This window comes from Dipodomys ordii, unplaced genomic scaffold (assembly GCF_000151885.1).
Source record: "Dipodomys ordii isolate 6190 unplaced genomic scaffold, Dord_2.0 Scaffold153, whole genome shotgun sequence".
Taxonomy (NCBI): domain Eukaryota; kingdom Metazoa; phylum Chordata; class Mammalia; order Rodentia; family Heteromyidae; genus Dipodomys; species Dipodomys ordii.
The window spans coordinates 966,841-986,289 of NW_012267369.1; the positions used below are offsets into that span (position 1 = coordinate 966,841).

At 40.8% G+C, this 19,449-nt stretch overlaps 1 protein-coding gene across 4 annotated transcripts in view; it reads left to right on the plus strand.

The window, feature by feature from the left end:
* Positions 1–2,588: 2,588 nt before the first annotated feature.
* Kbtbd12 (kelch repeat and BTB (POZ) domain containing 12) overlaps positions 2,589–19,449 on the plus strand; it is a 35,413-nt gene continuing 18,552 nt past the window's right edge. Inside the window, exons 1-5 of one of the 4 annotated variants that reach the window (XM_013032339.1) lie at positions 2,589–2,863; positions 5,502–6,091; positions 6,302–6,675; positions 9,459–9,729; positions 11,931–12,081. In XM_013032339.1, the coding sequence (XP_012887793.1) occupies positions 5,606–6,091; positions 6,302–6,675; positions 9,459–9,729; positions 11,931–12,081 (1,282 nt within the window). In that variant the 5' untranslated portion in view covers positions 2,589–2,863; positions 5,502–5,605. Of the gene's footprint in view, positions 2,864–5,409; positions 6,676–9,458; positions 9,730–11,930; positions 12,082–19,449 lie in introns of those variants that run through there. The other 3 variants (XM_013032336.1, XM_013032338.1, XM_013032337.1) reach the window with 3 other exon arrangements.

Below are 19,449 nucleotides of genomic sequence, written 5' to 3' on the forward strand. Positions count from 1 at the left end.
ATGTAATACTTAAGATATGCAAAAAGGCATATAGAAGAGTAAAAGTGGTGTACCCACCACTCAGATGGGGATAGTAAACTTTTTTGTTTTTGTTGTTGTCATGGGGCCTGCACTCTGGGCCTGGGTATTGTCCCTCGGCAATTCAGCTCAAGGCTAGCACTCTACCACTTGAGCCACAGTGCCACTTCCAGCTTTTTCTGCTTATGTAGTGCTGGGCCTCGTGCATGGGCCTCATGCATGCAAGGCGAGCACTCTACCACTGAGGGTAGTAAACATTTTACAGTTGAATCTGTCACCTTTTCCTACTTACCTGTCCTTTCTTCCCCACCTCTTGAACTTGGTGTTTATAATTATCCTTTATTTCTTTATACTGCACTACAATTGAGTCCTTAAAGAAAATATAAGTTTTAACCTAATTTTAAATTTACAGAGAAGTTCCAAGAATAGGATGTGATAACCATTAGTCCCATAGTAACCTTTATCAGACTCACTAATTGTTTACTATATGGTCTGGGTTTACTCCATTAGAAAATATAATAATGTTTGGCATTGTTTAAATACATTAATGGTATGCAGCACATATTCTGCTCTTTTTCACACATGTTTGTGACACATGTAGAATTCATTTTTTTCTGTTGTACCAACAGTCTTCTGCATGAATATACTATAGTCTACTAATGTCTGAATTTATTTCCAAATTTTTGTTGTTTTAAACAGTATTGCTATACATTTAAGTTAGTTTAACTTCTGTAAAACATGGAGAACTTTTTAGGAAAAGAAGGCACATGTAGCAACTGTAAGACAATGTAAAAGAAAAAATTAGGCACTATAAAAACAAAACACAAGTATTTTAAGGAAATTGAAATTTTTCCCCACATTAAATTTATAGGAGTCCATTTCTCAAAACTATAATGGCCATGGATATAACTGCATTTTGCATTCACAAAATAATTAGGCCTTATTCTTGTGGTTTATATTTATCTTTGCTACTCATTTTTCTTCATTATTGTGGGTACTCTTGTTATGAATGCTCCAGTTAAGTCTTCTGTAAATTGGAGCAGAGAATAACTTCCCATTGATATCACTGAGAACATTTATACAATTTTATTTTGCTAATGAAAGGAGAATGCACTCTTCTGCCTTCATTATGAGGAAAAGCTGATGCCAGCTCTCTTCATTTAGGAGCCATGTGTGTATCTACAAGTGACCAATAACTGTTCTGTTTGAAAACATACATACAGATATATCCTTCATCAACTTTACCAAGTAAGTTTTACTAAGCAAATCACATATTGTAGGTGAATGACCTTTTTTCTCCCAGCTATTCTTAATAAAATTCTCAAGAGAAATCCCACCTGAGAAAACTAGACTTAATAGGCTGAGAAATTTGTTCCTATTACTCAACACTAAAGCAAGAATTCAAACCCAGGGCTCAGTAATGCAAACCCAACCAAGTCCACATCCCTGTTCCTAACCTTTGAGCTACATTCATTGTAGTTAGCAAAGTATATTTATTGAACACTTGAATGGCAAAAACTAACTTAACTACATACTGTATACACCCCATTATACAGATTAAGGAAACGAGATTAGAAAGGTTGAATAATTTTAAGATTATAGCAAGTTAGCAGTCAACTCAGATTCAATTCCAGAATTTCTCGCTTCAGAGACCGCATCTGCCATATCAGTATCTTCTATGCACTCTCAAAAGACAATACTGGGAATATAATGGCTAATTTAACTTCGCAGGCATTTTTCAGGATTTCCATCTGTAAATGCATTTAATCCATACCAGTTAGAGTAGTTTTCAGGCAACTGGAAGGAAGGGTACTTAGGAAACATGTATGTCCATTAAAAAAAAAGTAGGAATGGGAATGTGGTTTAGTAGTAGAGTGCTTCCCTAGCATTCATGAAGCCCTGGGTTTGATCCTCAGTACCACATAAACAGAAAAAGCTGGAAGTGTCACCACTGTTACTCAAATTGGTAGAGTGCCAGCCTTGAATAAAAGAAGCTCAGGGCAGTGCCCAGGCCCTGAGTTCAAGCCCCAGGACTGGCAAAAAAAAAGTAAAATGTTTCGTTAGAATATTTGAAAGTTATTTCTATATTTAAGAAAGTTCTTGTTTTTGTTGTTTTTCAAAGTCAATTATTTGAGGCAGAGAACTACATCCAGGGACAGTATTTATCCAATAAATTGTTTTATATCTGAGAACTAAAGGATCTTTTAAAAACTGGACCACTTTCTCAAAATCCTTCAGATGCACTTAAGGGAAATGGAGCTTAGTCAGCCGGACAGGATGTTGTCATACTCACAGTTGAGAGAACGGATTTATTTATAACATTAGATCAGCAGTCAGCAACCTGCCACTTGTTTTCATACAGCCTATTAGCTAAGAATAGATCTCATCATTTTTAAATGACTTGAAAAATCAAAAGAATATTTTGCGACAATGAAAACAGGGCATGTGAAAATATGTGAACTTGGGCTTTAATATGTAACAAATCTTTTTTGGAAGATAGCCATGTTCATTTGTTTTTTTTTTTTTGTTGTTCATGGCTGTTTTGTGCTGTTATAGCAAAGCTGAGTAGTTGTGACAGAAACCATCTGGCCTAAAATGCCTAAATATTTACTCTCAGGCTCTAGTTTGCTGACCCTTGCACTGGAGTAAATGAGTTAAAGTGCAGATGCTGGAGCTAGATGGAATTAGATTCATCATTGGGTGCCTTCATCTGTAAAATAAGTTCTGGCCATTTCATCAGAGAAGCAAACAGAATAGTGACAAGTAATTAATGCTTTTTTATCAAGGAAAAATGAAGACAAGAGGTTTCTATGCTCTTCTTGCTGACAGTATGATAACAGAAAATGTAAGAACATAACAAGGACATATGATGTACAACTATAACTACCTTAGGCAACTTTTCTCAGTAGTTCTGCACATACTACTTACACAAAAATATAAAGATGCTTGGTTACACACCACAGCAATCCTAATTCAAACCAACTTAAACTATCTCAAAACTATAAAGCCTGTCTCAAATTCCATTACTATGGATAGTCCACACTGTTCTCTGGATTTGTTATGTCCTCATCGGCTGATAGGAGCCTGTCTTCAGCTGTGGCCACCATCTCATCTCCATCCCACGGGCATCCCAATCATTGAGCCCGAGACCTGAGCTCATGTTGGCTGAGCCTGAGTCAGCCATGAAGCTGATGGGAATGGAGCCGTCTACTGCCAGCCGCACCCACACCACCCGTAGGAAGCTGAGGGTGAGATTACCTAGAGCATGTTTAGAAAGAAAATAAGTACACAATTAACTGCTTACTTCAATCTAACATCTTTTTTTTTTTTTTTTTTGTCGTCATCTTGGGGCTTGACCTCTGGGCCTGGGCGCTGTCCCTCAGCTCTTCAGCTCAAGGCGAGCACTCACCACTTGAGCTACAGCGCCACTTCCGGTTTTCTGGTGATTTATTGGAGATAGGAGTCTCATGGTTTTTCTTACCCGGGCTGACTTTGAACCACGATCCTCAGATCTCAGCCTCTTGAGTAGCTAAGATTACAGGCGTGAGCCACCAGCGCCCGGCTTCAACCTAACATCTTGAAACTACTTTTGCCTGTGCTTTAGTTAAAATAGCTCTTTTGCTGAAATGTCTCTCAAAAGCAGTTTTCTTTCTGTCTAAAAGATAGAAAATTAGAGGGTTTGGTCAATACGTTTGGGTCTTCAGCATCCTCATTCTCCTAACACTGTCAAGATCAGGGCTTTGGGAAGTGGTTTTGAAATGCCTGCTGTGGCTGCAGTGAGGACCTGCACGTGGTCCTCTGGCCTTGTGACCTTTGGGGGATTCTTATGTCAACACAAATGGAATAATGAACATTTAAAAATACTTATTTCCTTAGAAGGTCTGTTTTCTGGACTGGGGATGTAACTCAGTAGTAGTGAGTTTACCTAACATGTAAAGCCTCAAATTTGGTTTCCAGTGCTGGGAGAAAGGCTTATATTCTTTTCAGCTCCACATAGCAGCTGCCATGTGTAAAGCACTTTGGTATGGTTGTGTGTCAAGAAGGCTATATGATTTGAGCTAGTCATAGTGTCAGAGAAGTTGAGAAATACAATGGCCTCTTAACTGCACATGGTAGAATTCTCTCAAAAAAAAATAGAAACCAAAGCAAAAGTTCACTCTTCACCAGCAAGGCCTTTCCAAGAAAACCTTATGTTTTACTGAAACAAGACTGAACCATTATTGCCAGAAAATCCATGAGGGAGGGTTTTGTTTGAAATGCACAGCTTCTGAGATTGACTGGTTATTCTAATTACACAAACTTCAGCGCAGTGTTTCTTAGCTCTTACAGTTGCCATTCTACAATTGGACATTTCTATCATGCATAAATTTGTTAATTCAACACACACACAAAACTGCCCTTTCCGGTGAGATTTTTAATTCTTTTTTCAGGGTTACAGAAAGTGAGAAATTTTCTAGCCTGTATAGCTGACAGTTTTTGAGTTCTTGTTATTGAAATAATTGCCTCTCCTTTCTTAACTCCAGGTACTAACTCTTCTGCCATTTACAGCCAAGAAAGGGCGCCTGGAGACCCTCCCTCCCCTCAGAAGGGGGCTTCTGACTCTGGGAAAGTCCTTTAAATCAAAGCAGCTAATTAACTTCCTCGAAACCCCCTGTTTCCACTGCCCCTGGGAAGGCAAAGATGACTCCACTAGCTTAAAGGCACTTTTAATTAGACCAGTGCTTTGGAAAGCCTGATGTAATTCAGTCTCTGACACTATGAAATAGAGAACAAAATAGAGCTGAGCCAGGAGGAAAGATAGAGAAGCAGGAAGGCTTCTGTGTAGTATCTTCAGTGTAGGATGATTACGTTTCAAAGGTCACAAATTACTCAGGTCAGCAGACATTTTGCTTGTGTTTTCCAACACTTGATAAAAGGGAAAATTGTTATTTTCTACTAGTTTGAATTATTTGCCCCATATCAAAGCTTGAGTGCAGTTTTAGTGGACCCTCAGCCATCCCACTTCAGGGGATGGATAGTCCTGCTGTGGTTTTGTGAGTTGGCCATTTGGGTATATATTCTGGAGGCAGTGGCTATAACCTTGGGAGTAATACTATACCTTCTTAGAATACTGATGTCCTTGTGTGCTCTGCCTGCCTGCCTGCCAGCCAGCCATATTCAGTAACTAGTAAAATGTGTTCATCTTACAAGACTGTTTTTCTTTGTTCACACAGAGGGAAGATGAAATGTCCAATTCTAGGAAAATATCTACTACTAGGTGGTATGGTGGCAGGGGTAAGGAGACCTCACCCCTGCAGGTCAGAAAAGCAGTAGTGGTAGCAGTTAATAATTTGCAGTTTACCTATCAAAGTCATTTTCATTAAAAAAGTAGTTAAACTTCTCTGCTTGGAATGAATACTTAATAAATACTTCATAGTACTAATGGCATATTTCCATTATGGCACATTTTTTCTTAGAAAAACTGCTTCTTTTCTTACCCTCAGGACTGTTTCATGGCATCTGTTTATTTGTGAGTAATCAGAAATGCACATAGCTCTTCAGGAATCAAGCTAAACTTAAAGAAGACGGGTAGAAATTGGAGAGTGTCATGGAGTACAAGATTGAGGGAAAGGAAAAATACCAACATAGCTTGAATTTACTGAATAGAATTAAAAACATGAAAGAATTTGCAGAAATGATTGATGTAGTACTCATAGCAGAAGAGGAGAAATTTCCTTGCCATAGACTGGTTCTGGCTGCGTTTAGTCCCTATTTCAAAGCTATGTTCACCTGTGGACTACTTGAATGTACTCAGAGGGAAGTCGTACTCCATGACATCACAGCAGAAAGCGTGTCAGTGATACTAAATTACATGTACAGTGCTGCTTTAGAGATCAGCAACACCAACGTGCAGACCGTGGCTGTAGCTGCCTATTTCATGCAGATGGAAGAAGTATTTAGTGTATGCCAAAAATACATGATGGACCACATGGATGCCTCCAACTGTGTAGGAATCCACTACTTCGCAAATCAGATTGGAGCTGAAGATTTATCTGACCAATCAAAGAAGTACTTATATCAGCACTTTGCCGAGGTGAGCTTACATGAAGAAATACTAGACATTGAAGTGCACCAGCTTTTGGCACTTATTAAATCAGATGATCTGAACATTTCCAGGGAGGAGAGCATTCTGGACTTGGTTCTAAGATGGGTAAATCATAACCAAGAATTGCGTAAAGAGCATCTTGTTGAACTCTTGAAGCAAGTCAGGCTAGAACTTATAAGTCCTTCTTTCTTAAGACAGGCCCTAAAAAGGAACACAATGCTTCTGTGTGACGCAGGTTGCATTGACATCATTCAAAATGCATTCAAAGCCAGCAAGACGCCCCAGCAGCACTCCCTGAACCTTCGCTATGGCATGGAAACCACCAGTCTTCTGCTTTGTATTGGCAACAACGCTTCAGGAATCAGGTCGCGACATAGGAACTATGGGGATGCCAGTTTTTGCTTCGACCCTGTGTCACGGAAGACCTATTTTATTTCGTCCCCCAAGTATGGGGACGGTTTAGGAACTGTGTGCACTGGTGTCGTCATGGAAAATAACACTGTTATTGTGGCTGGAGAAGCAAGTGCCTCCAGGCTCTCAAGACAAAAGAATAAGAATGTGGAAATCTATAGGTTTGTATCTATCTGCAGTCTTTTTTAAAATCCTGTCTTGACACTGGCAACAGTAGAAGAAAATACTACTGAGAGGATGGTCACATCTTAAATGATACATAATGAAAACTACCCTGAAGGCTCCTGTAAAGGCATAAGCATAATACAGCATTGATGATGAAGTAATGTACATTTTTAAGTTACTGTATTCTTCCCGTAGTTTTATGGCAGACCAGGTTTGAATTTAGGATCCCCTGCTTGGTAGGCACTCAGCAAGCACTCCAACTCTTTTAGCTTTCATTATTTTTTGAATGGTGTCTTGTGTTTTTGCCCACAGTTTGCCTACCTATTTCCTCCCATGTAGCTAATAATACAGGTGTATACCATGAAATGGTCTCACAGTAAGGCCTTGAACTTGATCCTCTGCCTTTGCCTTCTGGGTACTGAGATCACAGACATGCACCACCAGACACAGCTATATCCATTTATTTTTTGCTATATCCATTTTTCTTAGTAAGTTTTAGAGTTTTTTCTGGGCATTTTGTTTCTCCATTTTAGTTCAAAGTATTATTACAAAAGTTAAATAGCAACTCACCCAGAAAACATGTATTTCTCAATCTTGGTAGGGTATATTTCAACTCAAGCCTGTTTTCTTAAACTTTGCCACAGAAAACCAAAACCCATTTTTCTGAACAAGGTACATATTCATTCTACTAATTTGTCTCAGTAGCCCCATACAGATACTTCATCTTTCTCCTCAAAACCATACAGTTAAAAATAGTAGTGAAAATACTCCCTGTGGTTCTAGGGACTTGCCTTCCTACCTTAAAATACCTAGAAGACAGCCATCATAAGATTTGCTGTGTCTCTGCAGTCAGCCCTGACAAACTGTGTGTTCAAGGGAAAGATTACCCCATCCAGCTTCCCTGGCAATCCTGGAGCCAAGTGCTTTCTCTGAGGAGTGAGGGTCAGGACAAATGAAGAAATGCTTATTACATGATTATCTGTCAGAGGTTACTCTAAAACTGAACTCTGAACAAAACACATAATAAGTCCTGCAGCTGGGAATGTGGCTTGGTGGTAAAGTGCTTGCCTAGCATGCATGAAGCCCTGGGTTTTATTCCTCAGTACCACATAAACAGAAAAAAACCTGAGTTGGCACTATGGCTCAAGTGGTAGAGCGCTATCCTTGAGCAAAAGAAGCTCAGAGACAGTGCCTAGGCCCTGAGTTTGCCCCTGGCAAAAAAAAACAAAACAAAAAAACCATATTTCATTCTTGTGTTCTAAATAGCACCTTTTTGTGGTATTTCCCTGGTATTTTATGGTTTTTTATTTTTATTTATTTTTTGGGGGGGGGTCCGGTCGTGGGGCCTGAACTCTGGGCCTGAGCGCTGTCCCTCAGCTCTTCAGCTCAAGGCTAGCGCTCTACTACTTGAGCCACAGCGCCACTTCCGGCTTTTTTCTTTTTGCTTATGTGGTGCTGAGGAATCGAACCCAGGGCCTCAGGCATGCAAGGCAAACGCTCTACCACTGAGCCACCTTCCCAGCCCCATGGTTTTATTTTTAATTCCAGGCATATTTTCTAGATTTTATGGGAACATTTAGTCCACATATTTTAAGACTATCAAGTCATGGAAAAAGTGCTGGCCAGCCAGGCATGCTGGTCAACTTATATAATAACAGCCTTTGGGAGGAGAAATAGGTAGATCACAAGCTCAGGACCGGCCTGGACTACATAGGGAGACCTTGTCTAAATAAAAGATGAACAAAACATTACACTTGGGGCTGGGAAGGTGGCTCAGTGGTAGAGCGCTTGCCTTGCATGCATGAGGCCCTGGGTTCGATTCTTCAGCACCACATAAGCAAAAAGAAAAAAAAAGCCGGAAGTGGCGCTGTGGCTCAAGTGGCAGAGCGCTAGCCTTGAGCTGAAGAGCTGAGGGACAGCGCCCAGGCCCAGAGTTCAGGCCCCACGACCTGACCCAAAAACAAAATAAAAAAAAACATTACACTTACCATAATCATGCAGCACAGTAAAGTATATCCATAAGCATGTACAGTCAGTGACTAGCATACCCATACCTCCCATAATCAGCTGTGAATTGGACTCTGGGAGGTGTCAGGAAATCATCTGTGTGCCCCAAATGTCTTTCTCCCAAGACTTCCTTCGCCAATATAACTATTCATGAAAGAAGTGGCCACAATTAACATACTCAGGTTAAAATAGATGTTCAATGCCCAACAGACATCTACAGATGAATTTTTATGCCATTTTCATGACCCAATTTAAGCCAGTTAAAACTGCAGCAATTCTTAAAGTTTTCTATCTCCTTCAGCTTACCCAGTTAGAAATCCTAAGCTGGAGTATTTTTAGATCTGCCCTCAAACCATGATTTTTTAAATTTGGTTTTAAAGTGATACTCTATTTCCATGGTGTAAGACAATTTTGTATCATTACCTCTTTATTACTGATTCTTTCATGATAAATTATGTGTTGAAAGTCTTTCCAATTCTTGATTTTCTTGGAAGTAACGGCAAGTCTCAGATAATCTATAATTTTGTGTGTATTATTTTTCCTACAAATGTTTAAAGCAGATGTCATTAATCATTTTCAGCATTCTATATGTTATTCACCAGTCCCTAAAAATACAAAGTGAGTCAATACCACTATCTTGTGTTAAATGCCTCTGCCCTTGAACTAGACAGATCTCATTGTGTTTAGTTGGAAAAGAAACCTAAATATATTTCTTGAGTGAGTTGTTTTAACGTTAATCCTAATCCTGTGTTCTTTTTCTCTTAACTTACAGGTATCATGACAGAGGAAACCAGTTTTGGGAAAAATTATGCACAACTGAATTTCGGGAACTCTATGCTCTGGGCAGTATTCAGAATGACCTCTATGTTGTTGGAGGACAGATGAAAATAAAAAACCAGTATCTTATTACAAACTGTGTTGATAAGTACTCTGTAGAACAGGACAGCTGGAAGCGAGTATCTCCCCTGCCATTACAGTTAGCCTGTCATGCTGTATTGACGGTGAATAATAAACTTTATGTGATTGGAGGCTGGACCCCTCAGGTTAAGAAACTTCTTACGTATCGAATTGGCATGTCTGTGCAGAGTCTGACTGCTGAAAAACGTAGCTGTTGGATATTAACAGTGTGATTTACATTTTGCAAAATGTCTTACATCTCATAAAATACAAACTAAGGTTTTAAGTAGCAAAGCAATTTTAGGAGAATGGATTCTGAAGTGTGCTTTTCATACAAAAGTTCATTCAGTATTCATGCTATGTTCTTCACAACCCTTGCCATTCTTGCTAGTTATGACAGATGCTGTGGGGAAGGGTCCTCTTCCTGGAACATCTAAGAGGATGGCAGCAGCCGCATCCCAGGCTGCCTGCCTAACAGCTGTATGACCAAGGGCAAGGCACGTTCAGGTCTTTTCCACACTTAACACTCTAACTGCAGATGGGAAAGTGAGGCACAGATTCTGTGAGGTACAGCACCATCACTTCCAAGCAAGTTATGTTTTCATTATAAATGCTTGATTTTTTTCTGTGCATCAACAGATGGAAAAACCAGAATACTGTTTATATATAGAGAGAGAGGCCAAGTCAGGCAAGCCAAAGCTAAACAGTAAGCTGTGTGACCACAGTACCCCTGCTTAGGACTCCTCTTGGGGCCTAGGACACTCACAGTCCTCTCTCCAGCCTGGCCTGGCCTCCTGTCTTTCTTACAGGAATGAGTCTTGCTAGCTCATCGGCCATCCACCCGATAAAAAGTGAATTCATTTTTGCCTAATGTTATGTCTTGTTTCTTTAGAATTGCTTCATGGTTCAACCCATACTTTTGCATCCATTTCATAAGCTTGATTTCTGCTGCTTACAAGTATATCGTAACTTTTCATAGCCTAAGCTTCATACTTTATTTTTTATTCATACATTTAAAATTTTTGTGACATTTTTATTTGTGCTTTAGATCCAAAAGCAGTACAGAGTTCATCACAGTAGCTGAAGACTGATGCATTATTTGTAGTTAAATATTTTTTAAACTTTTCCACTTACATAGTAAATTCGTATGAATGAGCTCCAAAAACGGCTGACAGGTTTTTCTCTTACTGGAGATTAAATACTTATATTAGAAGGAAAAGCAAATATTTACTAATTTTGTAGTCTCTGAACAGACAACATGAGTATGTATTACATAACAAAGGCTTTTGCTAATCTGATCACATTTATAACTTTATAATACATTATAATAAATTTTATTTTAATTGCAAGATAAATGGGCTATCAGTGCACTATGGTGATCATAATTCTTAGTCTTTTAAAATTGTGTATAATTCTCATAAATATGGTAATTATTTCTTTGCTGAATATTTAGATCTTAGCTTAAAGTCATAAAAGTTTCATGTAAATTATATACAAAAAGTATTTCACCTAATGTTTATAAGTAGAAGCTATTTACATTTGTGTCAGAGTAATTATTTCACTTTTACTATCTCTAGACATTAAAAAAGTGGATATATAAAATACCCTTAAATAAATTGTATTAATCTATATACCTTGGAAATTGAATTCAGACCATTCACATAATTGTGATGTAAAAATTCTAAAACATAAACGTATGTGAAACTGTTAGACTGGGAAAATATAAAGTATGACTTACTAAAATTAGTTTCTCACAAATATCTTAGAATCTACAATTATAAAGTTTGGTAAAAATAGAATATTATGGGCTGGGATGGTGGCTCAATGGTAGAGCGCTTGCCTTGCATGCATGAGGCCCTGGGTTCAGTTCCTCAGCACCACATAAGCAAAAAAGAAAAAAGCTGGAAGTGGTGTGTGGCTCAAGTGGTAGAGCACTTGTCTTGATCTGAAGAGCTGAGGGACAGTGTGCAGGCCCAGAGTTTAGGCCCCATGACCAGACCCCCCCCCAAAAAAAATAGAATATTACTTTGAAGAGTACAAGAGACCTTGGTTTCATTTTTAAGGTTTTCCAATTGTTTCATTTTTTTAAAAGTATTTTGCTGCTAAAAATCACTGATTATAGCCTCTAACCCTGCACATTAGTCCCATTACTACAGAATATATAAATTCCCCTGATGTTGACTGTGTATTTATAACTCTAAGGCCAGAGATTGGTATGACTTTGAGTGTGAGCCATACAGTTAACCTCTACTTATCTCCTCCACTGTCTGTTCTGATTAATTGCCACCATTATTCACAAAGACTGCGAAATGATACATTGTTCCATTGGCTGTCATATTTCACACAGATGGATCTTCCCGAGGAAGAGCCTGATAGATTAAGCAACAAGCTGTTCCGCTATGACCCCACCCAGGATCAGTGGCAAGAGCTCCCACCCATGCAGTACTCCAAGTACCGGTTCAGTGCGGCTGTGGCCAGTGGCGAGATCTACGTTCTGGGTAAGAAGCAGCACACTGCTGCCATCCATGACACCTTCACCTTCCTCAGCCTCTCAGTGAAGGCAGATACTCTCCTTCTAATTCAAACACTGGATAAGGGTTTCCTCTTTTCTAATTTTCTAGAACACTGTCAAATAAGACTAAATAGAAGTCCATTAAGAGCATTTTTGAGGGCTGGGAAGGTGGCTCAGTGGTAGAGCGCTTGCCTTGCATGCCAGAGGCCCTGGGTTCGATTCCTCAGCACCACATAAGCAAAATGAAAAAAGCCGGAAGTGGCGCTGTGGCTCAAGTGGTAGAGCGCTAGCCTTGAGCTGAAGAGCTGAGGGACAGTGCCCAGGCTCAGAGTTCAGGCTCTACAACCGGACCTCCAAAAAAAAAATAAATAAACTATTTTTTTTTTAAAAAGAGCATTTTTGAGTGCCTTGGAGTGAAACTGATACATCTTTTTAAATACTGCCAGGTGGTATACTGTGAAATGGGAATAAGCCTTTAACACTTTGGGTGACTGGGTGTGGGGTGTGAACCACTGTGTGCCATTAGAAGAAAGGGCGCAGTAGTAAGCCTGGGTTGCAGGTTCTGCCAGTCTTCCTCATTTACTCACCCGAACAAGTCTACAGAGGTGCTGCCACTGATGTTCAACTGAATGCATTTTCCTTGTCTCTTGCTCATATGTGGTCTGACTCTAACCACAGGGATTGGTGAAGGAATTCAATGCACCTCTACTAAAGTGGGTAAAATTCCAGACACCCCCTGTAGTTCTGCTATCTATCTGGCTTTACTCCTGGGTTTATTACGCCTGTTGCTCTTCCAAGTGCATTCCCTCTCCCTCCCCTCCTCCTCCCTTGCCCTCCCCCACCTTTTCCTCTGCTCCTTCCCTACCCTGCCCTTCCCCTAAGTTTGGGAAAGCCTGTGTACAGGAGGCTGATTGGACTCCTAAAATGGTTAACTGTGCCAACTCTTTATTTCCTCCCATATGCACTGTGGATAACTGACAGAAATATGGGAAAGAAACACAAGGGAATCCCTGAAATGTGAGTTGAAAGCAAACCAAGCATCTGAATAGAAATTTAAAAAAAAACTGAAGAAAGGCTGATATCTCTAGGCTGTTTGCACACAGCATGAAGAAAATATTTCATGTACTCACTGTACAATGTATTAATAATGGTTTTAAGAGCAAGAACATTGTGTAACATAACTTATGACTACTTCAGTTATGAGACTCACATAATTTTTTCCTTTGAATAAATATTCCTTAGTTAAGATCATATGCTATGTCATGGCCTAAGAAGAAATAATAGCTAAGCTGTGATGAATTGCGTAGGGTAGGTAAATTGCTCACGGTAGTAAAGGGTTGATCTACTAAGAAAATTGAAGTTAGGACAACCCAAAAGCGAAAGTGATGTCTAAACTGAACCAGAATGAGGTATCCTGAAATGTGGAGCCACAGGCCAGGCTAAATGTGGGGTGAAATGATCATGTGTTTCTTGGTAATTTGTATGGGCAAATACATCTTTTAGACACTTGGAAGCCAATACTTCATGGCATGGAGCTCTAAACAGACTATAAAATTCCTGTAGGTGAAATAGAAAACAAGTATAGTCTTCCAGAAAGGGGGCTCAGGAAGGGGCAGGGAAGAGCAAGCGGGAAAGCAGCATGAGAGGTAAGAATGAGGATTATACGAGTAGAGGATAGAAGAGACAAGCAAATGAACCCATAGGGACAGTTGTGAGAGTCAGTACTATAGGAAAATTGAGAAGCAGGTTATGAAGACATGAGCTAGAGAATTAAGAAAATGATCATGAAAAGGAGAAATCATACAGAACCAGCATAATTTAAGAATATTAGTGAAGTGATGATATAAAGAACAAATCAAGCTAGGTGCCAGTAGCTCATACCTGTATCCCTAGCTACTCAAGAAGCTGAGATCTGAGGATCATGGTTCAAAGACAGCCTAGGCAGGAAAGTCCATGAGATTCTCGTCTCCAGTAAACCACCAGAACACCGAGAGTGTGCAGGTGGCTCAGTGTGGCAGAGCACTGACCTTGTGCACAGTGCCTAGGCCCTGAGTTCCAGCCCCAGGACTGGCACCCACAGAAAAGGAGTACATCAATGACAAAAGGGAATTGGAAGTGAAAGGGTGACTCAGAAAAGTATTACTGGTGGCTTAAAATGCAGTGCCTAGCTATTTGCTATTCAGAACTGGGGACAGCTTTGTGCCCTGTAAAAAGGGGGTAGATCTGCTGCCTTGTAAAGTTCAACCCAAAGAGCCCAAACTCATTTTATAAGCTTTGAAATGGAGTTCCATTGTTTAAGATTTTGTGGTGTTCTTATATTTCACTGTCCATTGTGTATATATTTGGAATTTGGGCAAATACTATGTACAGTTCAACCCTAAAACACTACCCAAGGGTACCTTATAATTTTGGTTCACTGTTAGAGCAGAAGCCCTATCTGCTTTGGGGGAACTATAGTACCCCCAGTGTCACTGACAATCTAATCGTTCGACCTCTCCCTACTCCATGTAGTAAATACAATTCTTCCCCCTCCTAGACAGACTCCAGAAATCCCCCAGAGAGCCCCACCCATGCCCTTCCCCATGAGGCTTGACCTAGAGTGGGGAATAACCCAGTTTGGGAGTTCAGTAGGTTCAGACTAAAATCCTTTCTTTACCAATCACTAATCTTGGCCCCGTAAATCTTTCTAATATTATTATTTATATTAAATGAGGTATGCCTACTTAGAGTTATTGAGATTAAATTAAATAACATATTACAATACCCGAAGAATAAGCATCTAGGCATTATAGCAGCTATTTACGGAGCCATTTATAATATAGACTATTACAGTTTGAGTCTAGGTGTCCCCCAAATTCTCATATGTTAAAAGCTGGCCACTAGCTGTGATGTTGGAGAGAGGTGCTAGACGCAGTGGGGGGGGTCATATACACAGCAGTTCTCTCTGTCTCTCTCTCTCTCCCTTCCTCTTTCTCCTTCTCTCCCTCCCTCCATTCTCTTTTCCTCTCCCCCTTTCCCACCTCAAGCCCAAAAGAACAAGGCTGGACCCTCTGAAACTGTGAACCAGAACAAAGCTTTCCTCCCTGTGAGTTGCTTACCCCAGGCACTGCATCTTGGTGACAGACACTGACTAACAGAGATGCTCTGCTGGAACTGCTTGTACAAAGGTTCCCTGGGTAGGCACAAATATGGACAAAGTGTCACTCCCTTCTGCATAGCTGGCCGGGGACCCAGACCACACTGGTGTTCCAACTAAAAATATTGGGTAAAGAGTTTTTTTTTTTTTAAGCTCCTAAGCTCTGTCATGTTAGTAAGAATTTAGTTAGCAAAATGCTGAGTCAAAGTAAGTGATCTCTAGCTGTAGAGTTAAGATGCTGACACACTATTCCCAGAAAAGAAGATTTGAGGGCACACAAGTTTGTAAAAATAAATAAAATTTTCAGCTCTCTAGAAATCAGAGACAAACAACAAATTGAGAACTTTTTTTTTGGGGGGGGGGTCAGTCATCAGTCATGGAGCTTGAACTGTGGGCCGGCTGTCCCTCAGCTCTTCAGCTCAAGGTGAGCACTCTACCACTTGAGCCACAGTGCCACTTCTGGTTTTCTGGTGGTTAATTGGAGATAAGAGTCTCAGACTTTCTAGGCTGACTCTGAATCATAATCCTCAGATCTCAGCCTCCTGAGTAGCTAGGCTGACAGGCGGGAGCCCCTGGAGCCTGGCTGAATTGAGAACTTTTTGTTAGAATCCATCCCAGCAGTCCTAGGGGACAATGCGGAGACAGTCACACACAGAGGAAGATTACACAGAGACAGTCACATAAGGAGAAGGATTACAAAGAGGTTTATTGATGGGGCCATTTTCCCCACAGGAGAGGGAGAAATATGGCATCTGTCCCTATCCAGGTGGTAGCTTGTAACTCCAGGCTAGAAGGGGAGATCCTCTGTGTGCACAGGTAGGTCTGGGCAGAAAGCAGGAGTGCCCACCAATCCTGGCAGGAGCTCCAGAGCAGGGAGGAGTTCAGGTCTGGGTACAAGCTGCCCCGGGAAATGTAGTGGGAGGGGCTGAGGACCTGAGATGGGGGGAATGCCATCACTTTTTTATAAGAAATTATTGAACTTGGGCTGGGAAGGTGGCTCAGTGGTAGAGCGCTTGCCTAGCATGCAGGAAGCCCTGGATTCCATTCCTCAGTACCACACACACAGAAAAAGCCGGAAGTGGTGCTGTGACTCAAGGAGTAAAGTGCCAGCCTTGAGCAAAAAAACTCAGGGACAGTGCTCAGCCCTTAAGTTCAAGCCCAAAAACTGGCCAAAAATGTAAAAAGATATTACTGAGCTTGAACTGAGTTGTGCTGTTCTCAAGCCCATGGAGCTCCCTTCCATGCTAGCTCTGCCAGGGTGGGGCTGCCTAGAAAGCTCAGCTGTGTGGGCTACAAGAGGTACTTACAAATGAAAACTGAAAGTTAGCAGATAAGGTAACAGTTACAAGTGTAACTTCTTGTAATTTCTGACAATAGCCTCAAACCCATCCACTGTCAACAGTTGGTAGAGCAGTCAGTCAGAAAGACAACCAGCACAGCCAGTCTTGGGCTACCCAAACCGGTTTGTATGGATGGCTGCATGGCACTGTAAATGGACTAAAAGATGGTTAAACTGTGCACACACTTGTATAACATAGCATGTGAATTATGTCTCCCTAAGTGAATTTGTTACACTGAAAAAAAAGCTAAGCTTCAGTTTCCTCAGGCTTTCAGTGCCAAAACCACCCAAGTCAGAAACTGAGGAGCACTCTGTATAAAGCCGGTGCTCCAAAGAGCTCCATCCTGCATCACTGTGCTGGAAGTGTGATTCTCACTCGTCATCTCAGAAGACCACAGAGCACGTGCCTTGGAACGTTGGAGCTTTCTAGGTGAAAGACCACGCCACCCAGCCCTGAGAAGTACTGAGAAGTCATTGGCACAAATAAGCCAGAGTTCACAGTCAGAAAGAAAAAAATCTTCTTAAATTTGAAGTGCTTTGGAGCACTTCAGTGTCCTCAATTACCTTCAAGAAGCAAATTCTCATCAGCTAGAGGAATATGTCTTATCACATACCCAAAATAATTCCTCACAAATAATTTTTCAGCCGGCCGCTGGTGGCTCATGCCTGTAATCCTAGCTACTCAGGAGGCTGAGATCTGAGGATCTCGGTTCAAAGCCAGCCCGGGCAGGAGAGACCGTGAGACTCCTATCTCCAATAAACCACCAGAAAACTGGAAGTGGCGCTGTAGCTCAAGTGGTAGAGCGCTCGCCTTGAGCTGAAGAGCTGAGGGACAGCGCCCAGGCCCAGAGTTCAAGTCCCACGACTGACCAAAAAAAAAGAAAAAAAATAATTTTTCAAGGAAAAGAACCACCGAAATTCAAGAAAGAAGGCACCTCCAGCAAGAAACAATGGAGTAATAGCAAAAAAAGAAAAAGTAGGGACCAGATGCACCAAAGTTTCCACATTGCATAAAATAACTTACTGTGTTTAAACAAATAAACGATGAGGAAATAGGAAATTATGGAAGATGATCAAGAATAATCAACTTCACCAAGAATAAAAAATGTATAATAAGGGCTGGGAAGGTGGCTCAGTGGTAGAGCACTTGCCTTGCATGATTGAGGCCCTGGGTTCAATTCCCTCGCACCACCCATAAACAAAAAGAAAAAAAGCCGGAAGTGGCACTGTGGCTCAAGTGGTAGAGCGCTAGCCTTGAGCTGAAGAGCTGAGGGACAGCGCCCAGGCCCAGAGTTCAGGCCCCACGACCGGACCCCCAAAAAATGTATAATAAATAAAATTATAACTCAAAATTAAGAGAATTCATGAAGATAAAGAGATTTAGTACATTGGAAGAGAGTTCTGAAGAAATAACTTATTTCTGAATGCAGCACAAAGAGACAAAGGTTAAGTGTGTGGAGAACAAGAGTGGAGGACCAATCATCTTTTAAAAGCCCCACCAGGAGAGTAAGAGTGGATTGGACTGCGCTGCCCTTGGTGAGTTTGTCCCTGAGTGCTCCTGTGTGGAAGGCTTGATCCCCACGTGGAGAGGTCCCAAGGCAATGGGACCTTGTAGGAGGCCACTGCCCAGGGAGGAGTGCTCACCCAGTGAGTTGTCATGCGAGCATGAGTGTGGGGTTTCCCGGGACCTGCACCTTCCTCTTCTCACATGAGCTCCACCACTAAGAGGCTGTCCCCACTGCACACAGTAGCAGAACTGTGAACGAAATATCCTCATTTCTTTATAGAGCCCCCAACCACAGCAATAAAATGCAATAATTCAGGGACAAAGGCAATGTCTGAACAAAAACTGTGAGAATTTTCTAAAACTAAAGAATGATGGTAATTCACACACACTTATTTTTAAAAAAGGTCAAGCTCAGCAAATAAACCAGAAATGTATACATGGAAAGGAAAATCCAACAGTGAAGCTGAAGAATACCAAGGACAAGATAGTAAATGAAACTAGAGACTAGACTGGTGGCCTGAAGTGACAGGCTAATGGCATTCAGGAAACACTCATCTGCAGGAGAAAATGAATGCTAGCCTAGAAATCTAAGCCCAAAGAATAAGCATGAGACGAGGACATTCTCCAACAGTGTAAAGCTGACAGCAGTTACTAAGCAGACCACCATCTCCAGGATTTTAAAGAAAGTTTACTAACAGAAAGAAACTGGCAGAATATTTTAGTACCTTATAAATACTGAAACATTGACTTCTAAGATAATTCATAATTCTAAAGTGATAATAAAACAGTAGTAAAGGGTAGTCCTAAAAACTACAATTAATAGCATCTAAATAGGAAAGGGCTAAATGTCATTAAAGTGTCCCAAAGCCATTGTATTGTCCAGAGGGAGAGTAAAAGGAGTGGTTCGCCTTTCAAAACATCTCCAATCCATTCCTAACGGGTGAGTGACCTATTCCTTGTACTTTCTGCAGCTCTTTGAATGTGTTCAGTTAAAGTTGGATACATTCTCAGACAGACAGATTCTCTGTCCTGAGTTATATCTTTGTTTCCTAAGACCACCTATTTCAGATTTGAATCCATTTGCAAGAAGGAAGAATAGACACATGAGGCCTTACCTTTTGAATTAACCCCAGAAACTGAATGCTTCCTAAAGCCCATTTTTAAAGTCTTGAGTTACAAAGATTTGAGAATTTTGGCCTCAGTTAAAATCTGTGCTAATTTTTTATTCTAGAAATGTTTGGTTTTGAAAAGCATGCTCTCAGATACCATGAGTGATTTGGAGTTCAGCATCTGGGATTATGGCACACTAGGCAAAGAGCACATTAGCTGCACAGTGGATATTTTCTGAAAATCTGCAAATTGTGTTCTTCAC